At 40.7% G+C, this 19,389-nt stretch overlaps 1 protein-coding gene and 1 pseudogene across 26 annotated transcripts in view; one reads left to right on the top strand and one right to left on the bottom strand.

Moving 5' to 3' along the window:
• The window catches only part of ARHGAP26 (Rho GTPase activating protein 26), a 431,139-nt gene that overhangs the window by 260,057 nt on the left and 151,693 nt on the right, over positions 1-19,389 (bottom strand). For all 26 annotated transcript variants that reach the window (XR_010413044.1, XR_010413045.1, XR_010413042.1 and 23 more), the window contains one exon: positions 7,106-7,184. Coding sequence is in view for 19 of the 26 variants with exons in the window: in XM_064596092.1 (XP_064452162.1) it covers positions 7,106-7,184 (79 nt within the window). In the remaining 7 variants the exon portion in view is untranslated. The remainder of the gene's footprint in view (positions 1-7,105; positions 7,185-19,389) is intronic.
• Positions 5,593-5,970, top strand: LOC123857551 (large ribosomal subunit protein eL37-like; annotated as a pseudogene).

Below are 19,389 nucleotides of genomic sequence, written 5' to 3'. Positions count from 1 at the left end.
TTTTAAGACTTGCACACATTGGTGTGATAATAATAAGTACTATTATGTATTCTACCTATATAAAAACATTCACAGGACTCAAAGAGGAAGCTTGCAGCCAGCTTCTTGATCCAGTAAGAGAAAAAGAAACACAAGCAAAATAATACAGCGGTCTAATCCAATTTCCTAGCAGCTTGCGGACAAGTGGGAGAAAAGGAAAACAAACCAGAGACCTCACCCTCAGACTCTTCACCTCACACTATGTGATATTACAAAGAAAGCTCTCACAAAAGGGGCAGAACTATCCTTCCAAACCATCTTACCATTCATAAAGGAGTGAGAACTGCATCATCACACAAGAACTTAGCGATTTCACCCCACACCTTCTTAACCATTCAGACTCCTTTGATCACTTATTTTACCATGGACAGGAAAATCTAAGCATTTGCAGTGAAATGGTGAGGTGAGCTTAGCATACAGCTGGGCTGATGAACTGCCAGGCCTGGGATGCATTATAGCAAAGGAGGCTACAGATTACTGCATAATCCTCCACTTGTAGACTTCAAGTTCAGCCTGACTGCTCAGTGAAATCACTTTTTCCATACTTGTGAAAGCAGTCCCTGCCTGCCCTCTTGTGAACCCAGGCAAGGTGACTTTAAATAAACTCTGTGCTCAAATGAGCCAAGTAATTTAGAAATGGAAGCAAAGAGAATCCAGTTATCCTACCATCTGCCCCCGTCTCCAAAAAGACAATAAGAACTAACTTTTAATGAGCACTTGGCCACATCCAGGACTTGTGCCAATCACTTTATGTATATGTTGATCCTTACAAAACAATTTTGTGGGAAGATATTATTATTATCCCCATTTTGCTAGCAAAGAAACATGTTTGCAGGGACTAAGTCATTGTTAAGTCACTATTAGTGGTGAGTAGGGATTTAAACTCAGGCTGGCTGAGCCTACATTCTTTTTTTTTTTTTTTTTTTAAGTGGGCTCCACACGGAGCTTGGAGCCGATTGTGGGACTCTAACTCATGACCGTGATATCAAGAACTGAGCCAAGATCAAGAGTCAGACACTCAACCAACTGAGCCACCCAGAGCCTACACTACATTCTTAACCACCGTAACATTCTGCCTCTGATCCTAGAATCTGATCTTAACAGTAATCAATCTTACTTTTTCCTTTAAATACTCTAAACAGCTCTTTCAGGTATCAGGTGCAGAGCATAAAATGCAATGCAACTACTCATTTATTCTCTGAGTTCTTGAAGCACTTGGGGGTTAGAGTTTGGGCAGAGCAAAAACAGTGAGAGAAGAGCACACTTTGTTGAGTCTCCAAGTCCACAGGACTAAAATAGAAGATTTCTTTAAAATGGAGGTGAGCAGAAGGAAGCCACATTGTCTTGTCCTCTCACTAGAGGAGTGGTTTTTCTTTAGTCTCTTCCTCTTTTCCCTTCAACCACTGTAGGAGCCACAACAAAGTAGCTCCACCTAAAAGGGAGGGTAGATACAATTCAACTACAGCTTCCTAATAATTCAGCAGTTATGTGCGTTGTAGTAAAAATAGCACAAAGCTGGAAGCTAGGAGACCTGGATTATCTACCCAAGATCAACCACTGACTGACCTTTTCAGGCACTGCTCCCTCTTATATAAATAAGGATGGACACTGGTCCACAACTAGGAGGTTCAGCTGTACGAAAAAGCCAGTATCTGGCCATTTCTGACCTACAAAGGTGTCAATTTCATAGTTCCCCAACTAACACATGGATTTACACACAATCTTTCATGCTATACCACCTGTTTCTTATCTTCCTAATCTAATTCTACATAATTCTGGCATCTGCCAACCTTCTAACCTCCTGGCTGTCAAAGGAGATTCAAGGAGTGATTCATTAGAGAAATATCTAATTTCATTGAAGACTCCTTAGAATATGAAAGAAGACTAGTACTTCTAAAATAAGGAAGTAATAGAAGCAGTTCCAGACAGACACCGCTAATCACAGCTAAGGGAATATATGGGAACAGAGTTTAAAGAGGCTGATACAGGCTCTGAGGCTCCAGGTTACCCTATTAGTCCCAGAGTTGCTAGGTCATCTTTCCATAGTGTGGAGAGAATAATAAATACTTCAGGTTGTGTGTGTGTGTGTGTGTGTGGCAGATGCTGTGTTGGTAATGGACAAGCAATGATGATGCTCCAGCTGTGGGCATTTGGACTGGGTTGCCCACAGTCTAGGTGGGAGGCAGGTAAGGACCAGGTAACAGAAGATTAAAATAAAAGCTTCTGTGGCTACAATGGTGAGTCTATAGCTTGTCAACCTAGATTTAACAAAAAGTCAGGAAAATCCAGCAGAATCATTTCAAAACTTTATCTTACTAACTAGCTTATTGAGTTAAAAAAAAAAAAAAAGTTATATACTTACATCTGTATGCCTTTTATTTTATTTTCTTACCCTATTGCTCTGGTTGTGATTCCAAACTATATTGAATAAAACTGTTAGAAGTGAACATCTTTGTCTTATTCCCATTCTTAGGGAGAAAGCATTTAGTCTTTCACAATTAAGTATAATGTCAGTGGTAAACCTGTGGTTTTCACTCTTGGCCAAGTATCAGAGAATAAAGCTCTTTGAATAGAAACTTAAATGGAATTTAGATATTGGAGTGGGGAGAAACTGTGTCACTTTTGCCTACCTCATGTCTCCCTGCCTCCTCATATAACAATGCTTTGATTTTTCCCTTAGGGGAAGCCAACATTCCCCCACCACCACAGTTCTAGCAGAGTGGGCAGGTGAGTCAGGTCTGGTCAAATCATCTATCCCACCCTCTGGTCCAAGATTTAGTCCAAGAAAATTCAAATATGGGACTTCTTTAGAATTATTACATAAGGCTCTCTTTCCACTAGACTTATAGATTAGGGATCAACAAAGTATGACCCATGACTAAAATCTGGCTTCTACCTGTTTTTGTAAATAAAGTTTTACTGAAATATAGCAAGGGGCGCCTGGGTGGCTCAGCCATTAAGCATCTGCCTTCAGCTCAAGTCATGATTCCTGGGTCCTAGGATCGAGCCCCACATCAGGTTCCCTGCTCAGCAGAAAGCCTTCTTCTCCCTCTCCCACTCCTCCTGCTCGTGTTCCCTCTCTCGCTGTGTCTCTTTCTGTCAAATAAATAAAATCTTTAAAAAGAAAGAAAGAAAGAAAGAAAGAAAGAAAGAAAGAAAGAAAGAAAGAAAGAAAGAAAGAAAGAAAGAAAGAAATATAGCCATACCCATTCATTTACACATTGTCTATGGCTGCTTTTGAGCTACAACAGCAAAGTTGAGTAGCTGCAATAGTGACCATAATGCTCCTAAAGCCTAAAATAATTACTACCTGGCCTATTAACAGAGTAAGTTTCCTGACTCTGTTCTTGATAATATAATGTAAGCCTGGAACAGTCTGAAAGCCTATCATCACTATCTGGAAAGAACCTACTAGAAATGACACCAACACAAAAGAAACCAACTCCAATATTATAGAAGTTTCTGGATTCAGATGGGCCAGAACTATTATACCCTAACTTTTCTTTTTAAGTTCCATAAGCCAATAAATTCAGCTTTTTCTCAGGCCAGGCCAAGTATAAATGAGGCTTCCTTCATTTGAATTCAAATTTGCAACATAGATAAAAACTATAATGCTCATTTCAGAACCACAACTCTAATTTCTTCCTCCATCATATATCCATGAACACCATAAAGATATTCAAAATTTCTTTTCAACTAGAAAGTCACTGAGCACTAAAAACTGTAATTTATATAACAATTAGCTAAAACAGTGTAAAATTAACTAATCAACTCCAAAATCAAACAGGCCTCATTTAGACTGTTTTTCCAACCAACCATCCTAAAGTGTTATTAAACGATAAAAGAACAAAAAGGATGCAAACCAGTTACCCGCCTCCAAAAAAAAAAAAAAGATGCAACACCGAATAATCATTCACAGAATAATTGAGCTCTAAGTACAAAAACAAAAGTTAGGTGCTGCCATTATAATCTCCCTGATACACGGCTAATACTCCAAGACCAGTTAGGGAAACAGGTTTCTGCTTCCCTTACCAAAGTGAAAACTTCTAAGGGGATAGATTTAACTAATTAGGGAGAGTGTGATTAAAACTGGAGCTGCTAATTGTCTACTGGGTATATATTTCCAAGAATGTTCCCTAGAGGCTCTAAGCAATGGGAGACAAAATTAAGCCTAATATTCCTGCCATTTGTGCAGTTATCAACTGTCTGTTTCTCTCTCTTCAGGAAACTTAAAAGTACACAGAGATGTGGTTCTCAATGCAAGCTATATGTTCCTGTGAGGAAATAATTTTATATTATGTTTAGAAACAGAATTACTTTGTGTTTAAACTTGTTTTAATGTGTACATTCTGGAGCAAGGAGATGTTTCTTTCAACAGCATGCTTTCCATCTGAAGAAGCCAGATGTTAATCTGCAGGAAAACTCAAGTGGTTAGTAAGACCAATTACATACAGACAGAGAACAAATATCAAATGGTAGGGAGAGGGAGGAAGGGGAGGTTTAAAATGGAGTTGGTGAAGCAGTTGTAGAACTGCAGCTTACGGGGGGTGGGGAGACCCCAAAACAGTGGGGTTTTTATCCATTCCAAGAATAGTATGCCCTGACAAGATTTTTTCTTCCTGAGTACTTCCTCCCCTAGAATTGAAGAATCCTTCAAGAAACTCAGATAAAGTATTATAAAAAGGAAATGAGTGAGAATTCCTGAAGGCAATTTCACATTTCATCTCTATCAATGATAAAAACCAAACATGTCTAGGGCTTCACATGGGTTCAAATTCTACCTCTGCCACTGTGATGGAAACTGTCAACCACCCTACAGTCTTCTTTCTCTTCTTCTTCCTGGAAGTGACAAAATACCCAGTACTGGCTGAGCCCATGGCTGCCTATGTTCGACCTAGACTTCCCATCCTCCTCCGTAGACAGATGTGGCCACTGTAAGTATGTTAGGGCCAATGGAAATGATGTGTGCACCCTCTGGGTCCTGGATACTTTCATCTCCATTATCCGGCTGAAAAACAGCAATGACTAGTAGAGCAATCTGGAAAGTCATGGGTTGAGTATGGCAGAATGACCCTGCAAAGCACCGACTGCTCACTTCCAGGCTTGGAGAAATCAACTTCTATGTTATTTAAGCTACTACACTTTGGAGTCTCCTTGTTATGGCAACCTAACCCACACCCTACCACTATAGTCGCTTACTGTCTGTGCTACTCAGCCAAGTTATTGAACCTAAGTCTCACTTTCCTCAACTGTAAAATGGTAGTATTTTGTGATGTCTTAAGATTATACTTATTTAATAAGGTAGTAAGAAGAATAAATGGGTTAAGACATGTAATATGCCAAATCTGTGACTTACAAACACAAAAGTGCTCAATTCAGGGTAGGTGATGGTAGCAAAGATAAAGGACAACTTAGGAAGTGGCTTTCAAAGGCTTCTGACAGCAAGCAGCTATTGTGCCCACAAAACTCTAATGGTAGAAATGTCTACCTGCTATATATATAGCAGATAGTGCCTTCTCTTCCAGCCTCTTTGGTCTTGGCTGCAGAAACCAGATGACAAAGGGGACGTCTTCATTTGAAAAGCGCCATGTTAAGATGCACACGTTGTGTCCCCGCTGTGGCTCTAAGGCCTACCACCTTCAGAAGTTGACCTGTGACAAGTGTGGCTATCCTGCCAAGTGGAAGAGAAAGTATAATGGAGTGCCAAGGCTAAAAGATGAAATACCACTGGGACCGGTCAAACAGGCACCTAAAAGTTGTCTACTGCAGATTCAGGCCTGGACTCTGTAAAGAAACACCACCTCAACCCAAGAAGGGAGCTGTGGCAGCATCCAGTTCATCTTAAGGATTTCAACAATTAGTCACACAATAAATGTCCTGGTTAAAAAAAAAAAAAAGAATAGAAATGTGTATCTGCTTTGAGAGTGTCTATCAGTAACAATGTACTCGGAGAAAACAAGAGGTATCTTACATGTAGTGCAGAAGAATTAAGACTGAATAATGTTCAATTCGAATTTAGCTGTTCCAAACTCTTTAAGTGGTTCTTTAAATCTTGCTCTATGTTATTAAACGCTATCCAAACACTAGTTATTTGTTTCTGCTCAGTTGAAGGAATGGAGTTTCATGTTTATATACAAAATAGCTAAGTAGAAAGATACATTCATCAATATAGATCACCTAACCTGGGTAGGCTGAGAAAGAAACATACAAATGAACTGGAATCATCTATACTGGATACCCACCTCGATGCAAAGAGTTCTGTACTCAATGAAGGCTATGGCCTGATGGCCTTGCACACATTCTCCCCTCTGGATTGTGCCTTTGCAAGTGATAACTACTGGCCCTCTGACACTGTGGATTCTTTTTATCTTTTGTTTGTGGGACATGAGTAGAATGTACTCCTAGCATTTCTATAACCCTGATATCTGTTGAACACTGCAGTTGAGATCTTTGGCACCAGGGCCCTGATGTGAGTTTTACATGTCACAAGACGCAAAAAAACCATGAGACTACATCAACCAGCAAAGGCCAGCATTTCGAAAATGGGAGCACAGATCACACTACCAAGGCTTAAATCCTTCCATCTACACTGATAATGCCACTGTGTATAATGGGATGTGGGCTACTGTGGCAAGGGGAGGCTGAACCAGAAAGTGATGAAAAAAAAAAAACACAACATAATCTGTATACACTTTTATAATCATTTATCCTACTCAAATAGGTTTGAGATAACGCTTTGCATCCTACTCCATGGACACATCAATATTCAGTAAGCCAGACTCTGCCTCCTCTAAGAGACCTAAGGACACTACAGTTGCCTTGGCCAAGGGGAGTATCACATAGCCTGAAAGGCCTGAAGGACTGAGAGGCCAAAGCTCAGGGACTGCAGCCACACAGAAGCAATATCATTATTGAAGAAAGTTAGTTCAAGAGTAAAAGATGCCCTCTGATACATTGGTCTTGAGAAACCAAGGCTTTAGATCAAGAGAAAAAATCACTGCACTTGGGAAGCAACAAACAACTCACAGTCTATATTTCTGTTCTACTTCCCTGAATTGTTACTTACAGGCTCCCGGCCATCCATGGCTTCCATCCAGAGCCTCCGGTCCTCTTCCGACAACGCCTGCATGGTGATAACCCCTGGCCTGTGGAGAAAGGAGGACACAGACATGAACCCAGTGCCACAGGTACAGAGATCTTGACGAAGGTGAAACTTCAAGAAACACCCATACAACAGAGTGAGGGGTTGCTGGGATTCACAACACGAAGTCAGGCACACACACAGCTTTTCAGAGCTGCCTTCAAGTCTCAGAAAGCGAAGTCATCTCCTGAATGCCCCTCAGTAAACCCATCTCCCTCAGGGAGCTAGGAAAAAACACAGCAGACGTGAACAGGGTACGGCCAGGCCCACATGTGTTTCATTACCATACTGTTAAGGGACACAAATGATTAAAGTGATTCCTTTAGATCCTGTTTGTTTCTTGAGGCCTTATTCACTCCTATTCTCCAAAATGCCTAACAGAGAATTTTACTCACAGTAGGATTGCAATTCATACATATTGAAGTGAACAGAATTACTGGACTCAAGATTAAAAAGAGGTGAAACAACCAAGCTGGTGTGACCCTGGTCTCCTAACCTCTAAGCTAAGGCTTCTAAACTCCTTCTGACATGGAGATATTTTATGAAGGTAACTGGCTTTGTAATTATATTAAATGTATGTCATTTTTTAAGTGAATACTTGTCATGTCAGGTAATAAGTTCTTTACATGCATTACCTCTTTTCACCCTCTCATTGAAATCTGCTTGCTCTTTCTAACTGAACACAAACCCTCCAGAAAGCTTGCACACAATACCAAATGGTATTTGTTGAGTTCCCCTTACAGATGGCATTCTACAAATAGAGACCTGAGCCATGAAAATGTCCTTGGGAGATGGGGCTAAAAGCCCTCTGTGCTCACTAAAGCAGGAGTTCTTAGGGTCCACAGATGGGTCCAAGAGAGTCTATAAACCACACTTCCATCTCCAAATGTATATATATTTTTCTGTATTGACAGTTCAACCTCACTCATTATCAAAAAAGACTGCAACCCTCAAAAAGTTAAGAACTACTGATTTAAATCCTCATCTTTAAAGTTTGAGAAAGCCTAAAAGGAATTAAGAGGTCCATCGAGCAAGAATGAAGTCCTATTGCCATCTGAGTCTGTGGTACCATTAATGATCCCAGAACAGTATGGTAATGAAACACATATGGGTCTGGCCATACCCTGTTCATCAAGAGTCTATTCATTCTGACCCATATATAATCACTGGTCCTGACTTATTTCCACAGTTCCATTGAATATGCTAGATCTATTCATGTTGAACGTATTTTAAGTATTACATCTGCTTCTTTTCATTGATTATCCCTCAATATCCTTTAAGGAAAAACATTTCCAAAGATGTAAGCATGTAAGTACAAGGGGTTTGGGGACTCGAGGGGCACTGGGGTGTGGTGTAAGTGTGTATGCACGTGTTGTGTGTATGTACGGGTGGAGGTGGACAATAGTGGTGGTAGCTGGGTATGCAGGTGGATGAGTGAAGGTGTTGAGTCTGAGGACATTAATTCCCCAGAGGCAGTCCTTCCTGTGAAGGCCATCCTGAGCAGTGGCACCCTAACACAGAGAGGACTCAGAAAATACGGTAAGCCTTTTCTCCACAGCCCCTGCCAGGGCCCTCCCTCCTCTTCTCAGAAATTCTCATTCTCAGATCCAAATGCCCATTTCCCACCATGAGCCCATTCAGTGCACCAGACCCACTGTCTGCAGACTACTGGCAGTCATGGCTCTACAGAGCTGATCCTTGGCTTGCAGGCATGGCAGACTGATTCTACTCTTCAACCTCAAGCGCAATGATTTAATGGCTTAGAGAAAAAAGTCTATGAACCTGCAGTCCCACTGCACAACTCTCAAGTCCCTGGACCTGAATCTTTGAGTGTTGCTCAAAGTGTTGTGCCTGGACCACCAGCTTCAGAATCAGGCATTCCCTTAAAATGGAGATTCTCAACCTGAAACCACCTTTCTGGGCTGGGCCTGGGAACTTGGATTTTAACCAACTCCCCAGGTGATCCTGATGCACAGTTAGGTCTGAGACCCACTGCCCTGGGATGCCCACAGGCCCCCACCCTTTCCTTCCTGTCCCCCCACACTAAAGAGCAAAGACACTCTCCGGTATACACTAGGGTCAAGCAGCCAACAAGTCTCCAGTTCATTTCCTGCTAGGTGCTCACCAGCAAACAGTGAGACCAAAATAGTTGCCTAGCATACCAAGATTTTAGGGACCCTGCAGATGTCACATCAACTTCATGGCACACAGTGTGAGATTTCCACCCAGAGCCACAAAGAGGAAGTTCAGACAAACTCAGAGGCCACTTGGCCTTAGTAACCAGGAAAGTCAACAGGATTTGTTTTCATTTCAAGAAGAAATATCAAAATGTAAGTTCTTTTCCACATGTGGTTTTGTTCCCCTTTTTTGTAGGAGGGGGTAGTACAGAACTGAATAAAGTGGATTTAATATGCTTAGTTCTAATCCTGCCACCCCTCCCCACCAAGTTCAGGTAATTTTCTCTCAGTCTCATGTACGTATATCTGGATCACAGTACTATCCTTTCTAGGCATCTAGAAAACACTCCTCCGGCTCCAAGTTTCTGTTCCTTCATTACAATTTAAACCGTAATTACATAAATCTCTTATGTGTGAATTTCCAAGAACCAAGGTGAAAGAGTCAACTTTATTTTGGAATCAAGCAGTAAGTTTCTTTCCATATTCCCCCTCCCTATGTCCCTACTAGCCACCATTCCTCAAAACAAAATAAAGCAAGCAAAACTCCCTATGACCCTGTACTTTCCATGTCAGTCCCTATAAGACAGCATACTTTTCTAGGTGCATCAGCTTAGTTCATGTTTTAAGTGCATCTAGCTTTTCATAACAAAAATGGAGAGGAGGAAAGAGAAACAGAACTCTCCAGAGGGGAGTGTACAATGAAAAAGGGAAAATATAAAACAATGAAAGAGAACTGGAGTAAATGAGCTCTCTCCAGCTCTACAAAGAATCATGATACTATCAAACATCATAATGGAATAAAAACTATAAAATAATAACCTAGGAGGGTATGTCAGATACTGTGCTAAGCACTATATATAAATTAATTCATTTAATCCTGACAACTACATCATGAGGTAGGTATACTCTCATTATCCCATTGGGCAGATAAAAAAAAAAACAAGGCTCAACTAGGTTAAGTACCTTGTCCACAGTCACAGAGCCAGGATCTCAACCCAGCAGTCTATTGCTTCATCCTTGCAAACAAGACCACAGCAAATGTGAAGGTGCCCTAGTCCACAGAGAGCAGATATTGAACACCCAAGTTCTCTGCCATCAAAAAGGACCAGGCCCTCCTCTAAGTACCACAGAGAGTTCCTGCATGGTATCAAATAAGATCAAACAATAAAGGGCTCTGTAAAGCCTAAAGTGTTTCATAAATATGATCACAACCAGAACACCATTCAAACAGCCAATCCAAAAAAGAATATGATGATGTCCAGTGTGACTATGGCTCACTTTCTACAGCAGTGGTTCTCCACATTTTTTCTGCCTCAAAATACTCAAGACATGGAAAGGTGATGAGTTTTTTAAAAAAACACAAAAAACACTAATCATGGTGGCGCCTGAGTGGCTCAGTCTGTTAAGCATCTGCCTTCAGCTCAGGGTCCTGAGATCAGGCTCCCTGCTCAGTGGAGAGTCTGCTTCCCCCTCTCCCACTGCCCCTCCCCCCACCCATGCTCTCTCTCAGACAAATAAGTAAAATCTTTAAAAAAATAAAATTTGAAAGAAAGCAGTAATCATAAAGAAAAAATATGAGGAAATTAGGCTTCACCAAAATGAGTAATTTTCATTCATAAAAAGGTACCATTAAAAGAGTGAAAGGCAAACTACAGAGAAAGAGAAGATGTTGTAGTTTATATCTCCAGTGAGACTCTTAACCAGAATATGTAAAGAATGCCAACAAATAAGAAAAAAATGAGCCTAATTAATAAAATGGATAAAAGACATGAATAGGTGCTTCGAAGGACACACAAATGGCCAACAAACATAAGAAACAGGGCCCAACATGATGTCTCTTCAAGGAAATGCAAATGAAACCACAATGAAATAGAACAAACACCCATTAAATGGACAGCATTCCGAAGACCACTAATACCAAGTACTGGCAAGAATGCGGAGCTAGTGGAACTCTCATACACTGCTAGAAACAGAACTGATAACACCATTTTGACGTTATCTACTAAAACTAAACATATACCTCACCTGCTGCATGACCTAGCAATTCTACCTCCTATGCATACATCCAAGAGAAATGAGTGCAGATGTCCATCAAAAGACACATTCAAGAATGCTGTTTTATTCTTAACGGCCAAGCTTTACAACAAAAAACTCAAATGTCCATCTACGAGAATAAATTATTTATATTTGAAATAATGAAAGAAAGAATCCAGACACAAACTACTAACAGTATGAGTCCACTGATACCATGTTCAAACACTAGTCCAAGTCATCTATGGTGACAGAATTCAGAACAGTGATTTCATCTTGCGGAACAGGTATGATGATGACTGGAAGGAAACCTCCTCAGGTAATAGCAATGTTCTATAACCTGATCTGGGTGATTATAGGTACAGGGGTTGGGGGGTAGTCATAAAGATACAGACTTAAGATTTGTGCATCTTACTGTGATTACACCTCAATTAAAAAAAAAAAAAAAAAGCCTTTTAAATACCGAAGAGATAGGCCTTGTCATCAGTAACTTAGGCTCACTAGTTATCCTGACGCTGGTGCTTCGTAGCCGTGTAAGGGCCTAGTGGACAAGTAACTGAACTACTCTATACTCTTCTTTACGATGCAGATTTAAACAGTACCTACTTCAAGGAGTCACTGTGAAGGTTAAATGAGATATTTATAAAGTGTTTCAAAGTGTCAGACACACTGTAAATGCTCCAAAAATTAGTTGTTATCACTGGGGCAAATGGAGGGGGTTGGTGGAGGGGAAAAGATGGCAAGTGTGCAGGAGGATCAAAATTATGGAGGAAGAAGGGCAGGTGTATATAGTTTACAAAGGAAAAGAAACCAGCCACAGGTTCTTCTGGTACACATGACCCCACCCCCGACACACTCACACACAGCACTGAAAATCACACCTCTACCACAGAGGGAGCCAGGCCAGGGGCTGCACTGACACACAGGCGCTGACATCATGGCCATTTCCCTTTTCCTCCTGAGTAAAGCATCAAAGTGGCCTACTTCCCCCTTTTGGAATTAATGTCGGATAACTGATGACAAACAAGGGGTCTTTAGCAAATTCCAGATGATTTGCCAAGGAGCCCACTAGTTGGGAGAAGTAACAAAGGACGTGCAATCCTTTCTAGAGCTCAATCCTAAGATACAACGTAAGATACGGCACCTCATTTTGACTCTGAATAAATCCTTGGTTAGTGCTGTTATCTTTATCAGCTTTAGAACCGTGAACAAGTATCTGCAATTTTCTCTAAGCTGACACTCCACCTCTCACACGATAGGGGAGGAGATGCAGTAAATTACTCATCTGTCACAGGGTAAACCGCACCCCAGTACCATATCCCCTTCAACTCTGGCCTCCAGAAAGAGCCCATGGAAAACAGTGCACCCTTTATGCCACATCCAGGAGTGGGGACCACCGATGTCAGCTCACAGCCTCCTCAGCAGCAGAGAAAAAGCAGAATCACAACTAGCCCTGACTCCAGGGCCACTCCACAGCTTTCCTGCTCTAATCTTATTCCTGAATCTGAGTCAACAATAGTGATCTCAGTGGCTTGGCAACTCTACCACTTCCCAGTGCACAAGGAAATGCTGTTGCTGACTCCACCCCACTGAAACAAACACTCACAATCTAACAGTACCATTCTTTCTAAATCAACCCCAAAGATCCAAAGATCTAGGGGTTACTCATTCATAAGACTCTAAGTCTTCTGTTGGCAAGAGTTCATCGTCCAGCTTCCAACCGCACGACAGCATATGTAAGAGTCAAGTTATGCTTATATAGGAAGACGGGATGGTGCAGGCTTGGAGAACAGGCTGCCATCCACAGCGGAAAAGAGCTGCACAAGTGCGGGGGACAGGAACTGGTCCTTTGCTTCTAAAATGCTACTGGGAAAACAGGTTCCCAACCATTACTAGGGTTCAAGGTTCAGGACATCTTCATTTACACAAAGATATGGCCAAACTCATGCCAAATAATCTTAGAAAATGACATTGCTTTTTTGTCTATGAGATTACAGACTCAAACGTCTAAAGAGAACAGCAAGTAAGCAAAATGAGTGAAACTGAATAAAAAGATTATTTATTGCCCCAAGGAAAATAGGTGCAGTGTCATTTTCCTTATAACATGCAGCCCTTTATTTTTTCTTTTGCACATTTACTTTTTGATAGTCATAGGAACAAAAGAGGACTTCCCCTCTATGGGAAAAATAACGGTGCAAGGGCAAGGCAAAGCGGTGGCGGTCACCTGTCATCAAAGTGAAACAACAAGGCATGGTGGGGACTGCAGCAAAGTGGAGAGTATATGGCCCACCTAAAGGAGGCACCCACTCCTCAGCTCTGTAAACAGCTGGCACAGGGGGAGGGGAGATTTACAGATTTTTCCAACTTCAGCATGTTGGTTCAAACACTACTCCAGCCAAACCAAACATGTCTGTGGACCGCCAGTTTGCAACTTCTAGTGTCTGTGTCTGTCTCTGCCTGAGCTCCACCCCAAGTTATGGTGGCATATTAGAAAGTCATCTGATGCATTAGAACCAACAGCGATGCATATTTGTATTCTTGATTCACCTCACAGCCAAATTCAGCAGAGCATCTCCAGCTCTTCCAAAAAGGAGGAACATGGGCTACTTCCCCTTTTTTCCCAATACTCAGGACCCAGTGTCATCACTGGAGGGCAACATCAATCTACGCAGAGATAAAAAGTTATGAGTATGCACAACTCTACAGCACCGAGACAATGATCCACTGAAGGTCCTTGTGCATTACACATCCTTCCGCATGAAAAGGATGTGAGTAGGCTATAGGTAAGAGACAGAGAAGCTGAGAGAGAAACCAGAAGTTGCAAACTAGTGGCCCATTAACTGTGACTAATATTTATTGAGTATTTACAATGTGCCAAGCACTGTGCTAAGGACTTTACTTGCCTTATCGTTTAATTCTTCAAAATAACCTTATAAAGTAGGTATTATCATTATACCTCTTTAAAAAACTTGCAAAATATCATATCACTAGTAAGTAGCAAAGTGTCAACTTGAACCCAGTCTGCTGACTCTGAAGCAAAGCCCATATATAAGCACAATACTGTACTGCCCCCATGTGCATGCAGTGTATGGGCCCTGGGATCCATGGTGACCAGCTCCTTAAGCCTTAAGGGGAGGGAAGGAGAAAGAGGAAGCATAGCTTGTGCGCACTCACTCTCTCTCTCTCTCTCTCTCTCACACACACACACACCTTAACAAGTTTTCAGAAGCAGGGTTCTCATCAATTTAGAAAGGATCTGATCCTAATAATGAATAAATTATAACATATTACAGCCTACAGCATTAACCTCTTGAGAGGAAAGGTCCTAAAATAATGAGCACCATAGCAGTAATGATACTCTCAAGAGTAAATATTGCCAATCATATCAAATAATTTCCCACATTTTTATTTTAAAGGAAAGTGCTGTCGTAAAACACCAGGAAGCCCAAATAAAGAAATCTTTGGCACATGAAGCTGCATTATCCTTAAAGAAACATATACTGAGTGCCTACTATGGGCCAGCCATGACGCTAGGTACCGGGAACACAGGAGTGAGCAAATTTTAACACAGCAGCAGCCAGAGACAGCATTATTAATTGCCAAAATGAGCAAAACTCAGGGAGAACAAAAATACTTGTTACTACCATTGATAACAAACTGGAAAAATTGTCTAATTCAAGAAATGTATTAGTTCATGTTTCAATTTTTTATTTTTACTAGTCTAGCTCATAGTGAATAGAAATGTAAGTGGAGTTTACTGATGGATTCGTTTCCTCTCTTAAGATTTTATTTAACAGCAACACTTTGGTTTAGATTTTTTAAAAAGCTCATTTAATACTTAGAAGTTGGCTACTAAACTGGCATTCGCCATTAGCAAAACAAATTTCAGTATGCAGACCAAGGAGTACAAATAAGGTCGCCCCAGTCTCCCTCCGTAAAATCCATGAGCCACCACGTACCATTCTTACTTAAACCAGAGTCAAAGAGTAAAGACTCTCTCAGTTAATTTACAAAAAAGAAGAGGAAGAAGACCACTCGATGACAAGTTCAAACTGCATGAATATTTAAGATTCCAAGAACTTTTCAACTGGCTTATTTTACAGAGAGCCAAGAAGCAACCCAGGAAGCACAATACTTCCCCCTCCCCCCAGTTTACCCCTACCCAAGTATGGAAGTTAGAGCAGAACACCCTCTGAGGAAGGAAAAGCCATTTCCTGTCTGAAATGTCAGTGATACTGAGACCAGCACTGTAATCCAACCACCAGGAAGGCAAAATCAAATATTATTTCAAACCAGGGGTGAGAAGGGGAGGGGCAGAGAGGGGAAGTCTGAAACCAGGAAAAAGAGATTCATCTGTTGCAAAAGATAAAGGCACCCTACCCCAAGAGGGAAAGGCTGGTCTGCCTGGTGCTCAGCACACATCAGACAGCCAAAATCACACATCTGTTTTCTTCACCATCTGAAATAAGCCGTCCCTGAAGCAAAGAGCCTGACACTTTTCATTTAGAAAGCAAGGTAAAATGTAATGTTTAAACAGAGGCTTGATTAACTGAGCATGCTTGCTTTTACAGGGAAGCGGGTATGAAATGATCCATCACAAAAGGGTGAGAGGAAGGAATTTCTAGACAAAGAATTAATCATTTAGAATACCTTTTCTTTAAAGAGTAATTCACCATCATTTCTTGTCTAGCGCACAAACACAACCCCCCACACACACACTGACTCCTAATTGTTGACGTATAAAGGACAGCTGATTTTCAACTAGACCTTCTTAATAGTTACTAATAAATATACAAAACTGCCATCTAGAGGTTGAGCACTGCAGCAAGTCTGTTATATAATGTGATCCTTTTTGGAAAACACATACCATCCTACACTCACACAACCTCACCAACACATACAAACAAGTGCATACACACATGACACATACCAAATCAGAAGCAACAGTATTATTTTAACTTGGTACAGTTCCCTTTTGAGACGATAAATCATAAAGAAAGGCATAAAACTTTTTATCTTATATAGGAAATACATACAAATAGTGTGTTACCACATACATAATTTGAAAACGGAACCTCCCCCTAGCAGCCCTTTTGCACATATACATTTAATGCACCTGTATTCACTCTTAGTTTACAGAGGACTTGAAAAATCATTACACTATAGGAAAAGGAACAACATCAAAAAGGAAAAAAACAGGTTCAAAGAAACATCCACCAAAGCAAAGGTTCAACATAAGAACAATGAATTCCCAGGTACTGGGGTAGAGACAAAAAATTCAAAAGCACAACTTTCTCCAACACAGGACTGCATCAGGAAGGAGTATTATCATATTCCATCTTCAAAACAATCCTGCAAGGGAGGTATGATTAGCCCTTGCCCAGAGTCGCACAGACTCTCAGATCTTCCGTAAATCTTCCAAGCCTCCACTATTCTTACTTTAACCAACCCTTCATTTTCGTGGAATTTTTTTCACTCTACCTATACTGGAATGCAGATTACCTGAGTATTTGCTCAAGTTTTAATTTAGATAACATCCAACATGTTAAGCTCCTGTAGTATCTTACAAAATAGTTCACCAAAGTCCCAAAGAACAAATAGTCTAACTCAAAAATTACATGTCCATAAGAAACAAAATAAACAACCACATGCACAAGGTACTGTATTATAAACTGTAGAAAATGATGTTATCATGCTTCTGGAAGCAAATGACCAGACACACAAATTTAGAGTTGAACAGAGGTATACAGAACATACCTAATTCAACAACCAGCCAACCACTACCACGAAAAGCTCATACACTGTGCAATGCACAGGACACACAGTGGGACGACAGAAGAGTTGATGGTGGGTGTGGCACATCAGGTTGGTGTTGGTCAGAGGAAAAGCCGTCTTTCTTTACCTATTCATGGGAAGTTTGCACTAGGAGGACTTCAGGTTTAGTTTGAAAGCAAAGTGAGGTGACAGCTTTTAAGAAGGAAAGCCCAGTAGATTCATAGTGTTTCATTAAACTTTCAGTCTCCACTGTTGGTAAAATCTGTGGCATGCAGTTATGCTTCATCAATGAGGGAGGGAGGGAAGGAGAGAAGGAATGGATTCAGAGTATTCCAGTCATGCCATCAATCTCTGTAAGAACAGAAGGATTAAGTCCCTGTGTTTGTTACATTTGTCCTACGGCTTTCTGGTCCTCCAAGTTTGCTGAAACACTCAACATCGCAGTTTATACTTTAGTTGCATGAGTGCGTATGTGTATGCATTTGTGTCTGCTCATTCTAAAATCAAAAGCAAACTCCGTGAAGGTGAAGACTATTGCTTGTCTTGGCCCCCATGCCAATGCCGGGAATGGGGCGTGTAGTACTCCACGTAACGTCTTCAAATGTATGGACTTCTGTTGGAGTCAGCTAGTCCTGGAAAAAATAAAGCATTCTAATTGTTTCCTTTCCCCAAGTATAAACACCACCCCTCAAGAGACTACACTGATTCAGTGCATCAAAACGAAGCCTTTTATTTCTATTATTTTCCATATGGTTTAGTGGCTCCTCCTGGAAAACATATGGAAGAAAATATCCATGTGTCACATCTGTGAGAAATTTCTTTAAACAAATCCAGAGATGCTGGGAGAAGACTGCCACCATGATCCTTTAGCTTGAACAAATATTTTCTCTATTTCTGCAAATTAATTTCCATAGGATGCTGCATGGTGGAGTTAATTATTCAGAGTGACTGAAGAGAGGCACCGATTGGCAAGTATCAGTAACTCACATACCACTACCACTAATAGCTACTTTTAGATGGAATCCCATTTCTACCCACAAATTTTACATTGAACTCCCTCAAAAAAGGGTGACATACTTTAAGGAAAAAAATGATAAATCTAGTGTTTATTCAGTTAACCAATATAAAATATAAACCTTCAAGTGCTCGGTACTATGGCAAGGTAATACAAAAACACCAAAGAATGCTTCTGTATTAAGACGTAAGAAAGAATGATTTTTTTTTTTTAAGCTAAAGAAAGCTTAGGCTACCATCAAGAGTATCCAGAGTAAGGAAGATAGTTTATGTCAACACAAACTATCAGCACAACAGCACAAACATATGCTGTTTGTGAAGTGAGGCTTCTTGCCAATGGGATTTTTCAACAAATGTGTGCTGGCCCATCCATCTAAACGGCTCTCGGGGGTACAGCTGCTGCTATTACTGGTTTAACCAAGTACCACAAACTGATTGACAGCAACAACAGAAATTTAGCATCTCACAGGTCTAGAAGCTGTGAAGTTCAAGAGCAAGCAGTTAGCAGGGTGGGTTCCCTTTGAGTATGTGAAGGAGAATCCTTTCCATGCCTCTGCCCTAGCTTCTGGGGGTTTACTGGCCGTCTTTGGTATTCTTTGGCTTGAAGACACATCACCACTATCTCTGCCTTCATGTTCACATGATGCTCTCCCTGGGTACATATCTACTTGGTATCCAAATTACCCCTTTTTATAAGGACATCAGTCATAGTGGATTAGGGCCTACCCTCATGACCTAATTTTAACTGGATGACCTCTGTAAAGACCCTGTTTCCAAATAATATTGATTTTTAGATACTGGGGATTAGAGCTTCAAGATATGAATTGAGGGATACACAATTCAACTCTTAAACATCTTCTAAGAAAGTAAAAAAATATTCCTCTTTGTACCATATTGTGGCAACATCCTACAACTACTCCAAGTTGTACACACTCATTTAAAGCCCTATAATAGTCTTAATGCTAGAGTCCTGAAAGTGAATTTAAAAACAAAAACAGAAGGTAAATTCAAAGCAGTATCACATTGATTTAATGGACATGATATCTTGACCTAAACAACTTTTCACTTTGGAATTGAAGAAAGAAACCAGAGTTTCTACTAATGTTAACTTTTCAATGTTGGTAACAATAAAACCCTTTTGAAGGAAAGCCAAAGACATGAAAACATCAGCCTGTGACATATTTACTCAGAATAGTCCAGTGGTCTTCAACA

This window comes from Mirounga angustirostris, unplaced genomic scaffold, assembly GCF_029215605.1.
Source record: "Mirounga angustirostris isolate CCGP_5_RB_7025 unplaced genomic scaffold, mMirAng1.0.hap1 SCAF_7, whole genome shotgun sequence".
Lineage (NCBI taxonomy): Eukaryota > Metazoa > Chordata > Mammalia > Carnivora > Phocidae > Mirounga > Mirounga angustirostris.
The sequence above is the reverse complement of the archived record's forward strand: the minus strand, read 5'-3'. Positions and strand labels throughout refer to the sequence as shown.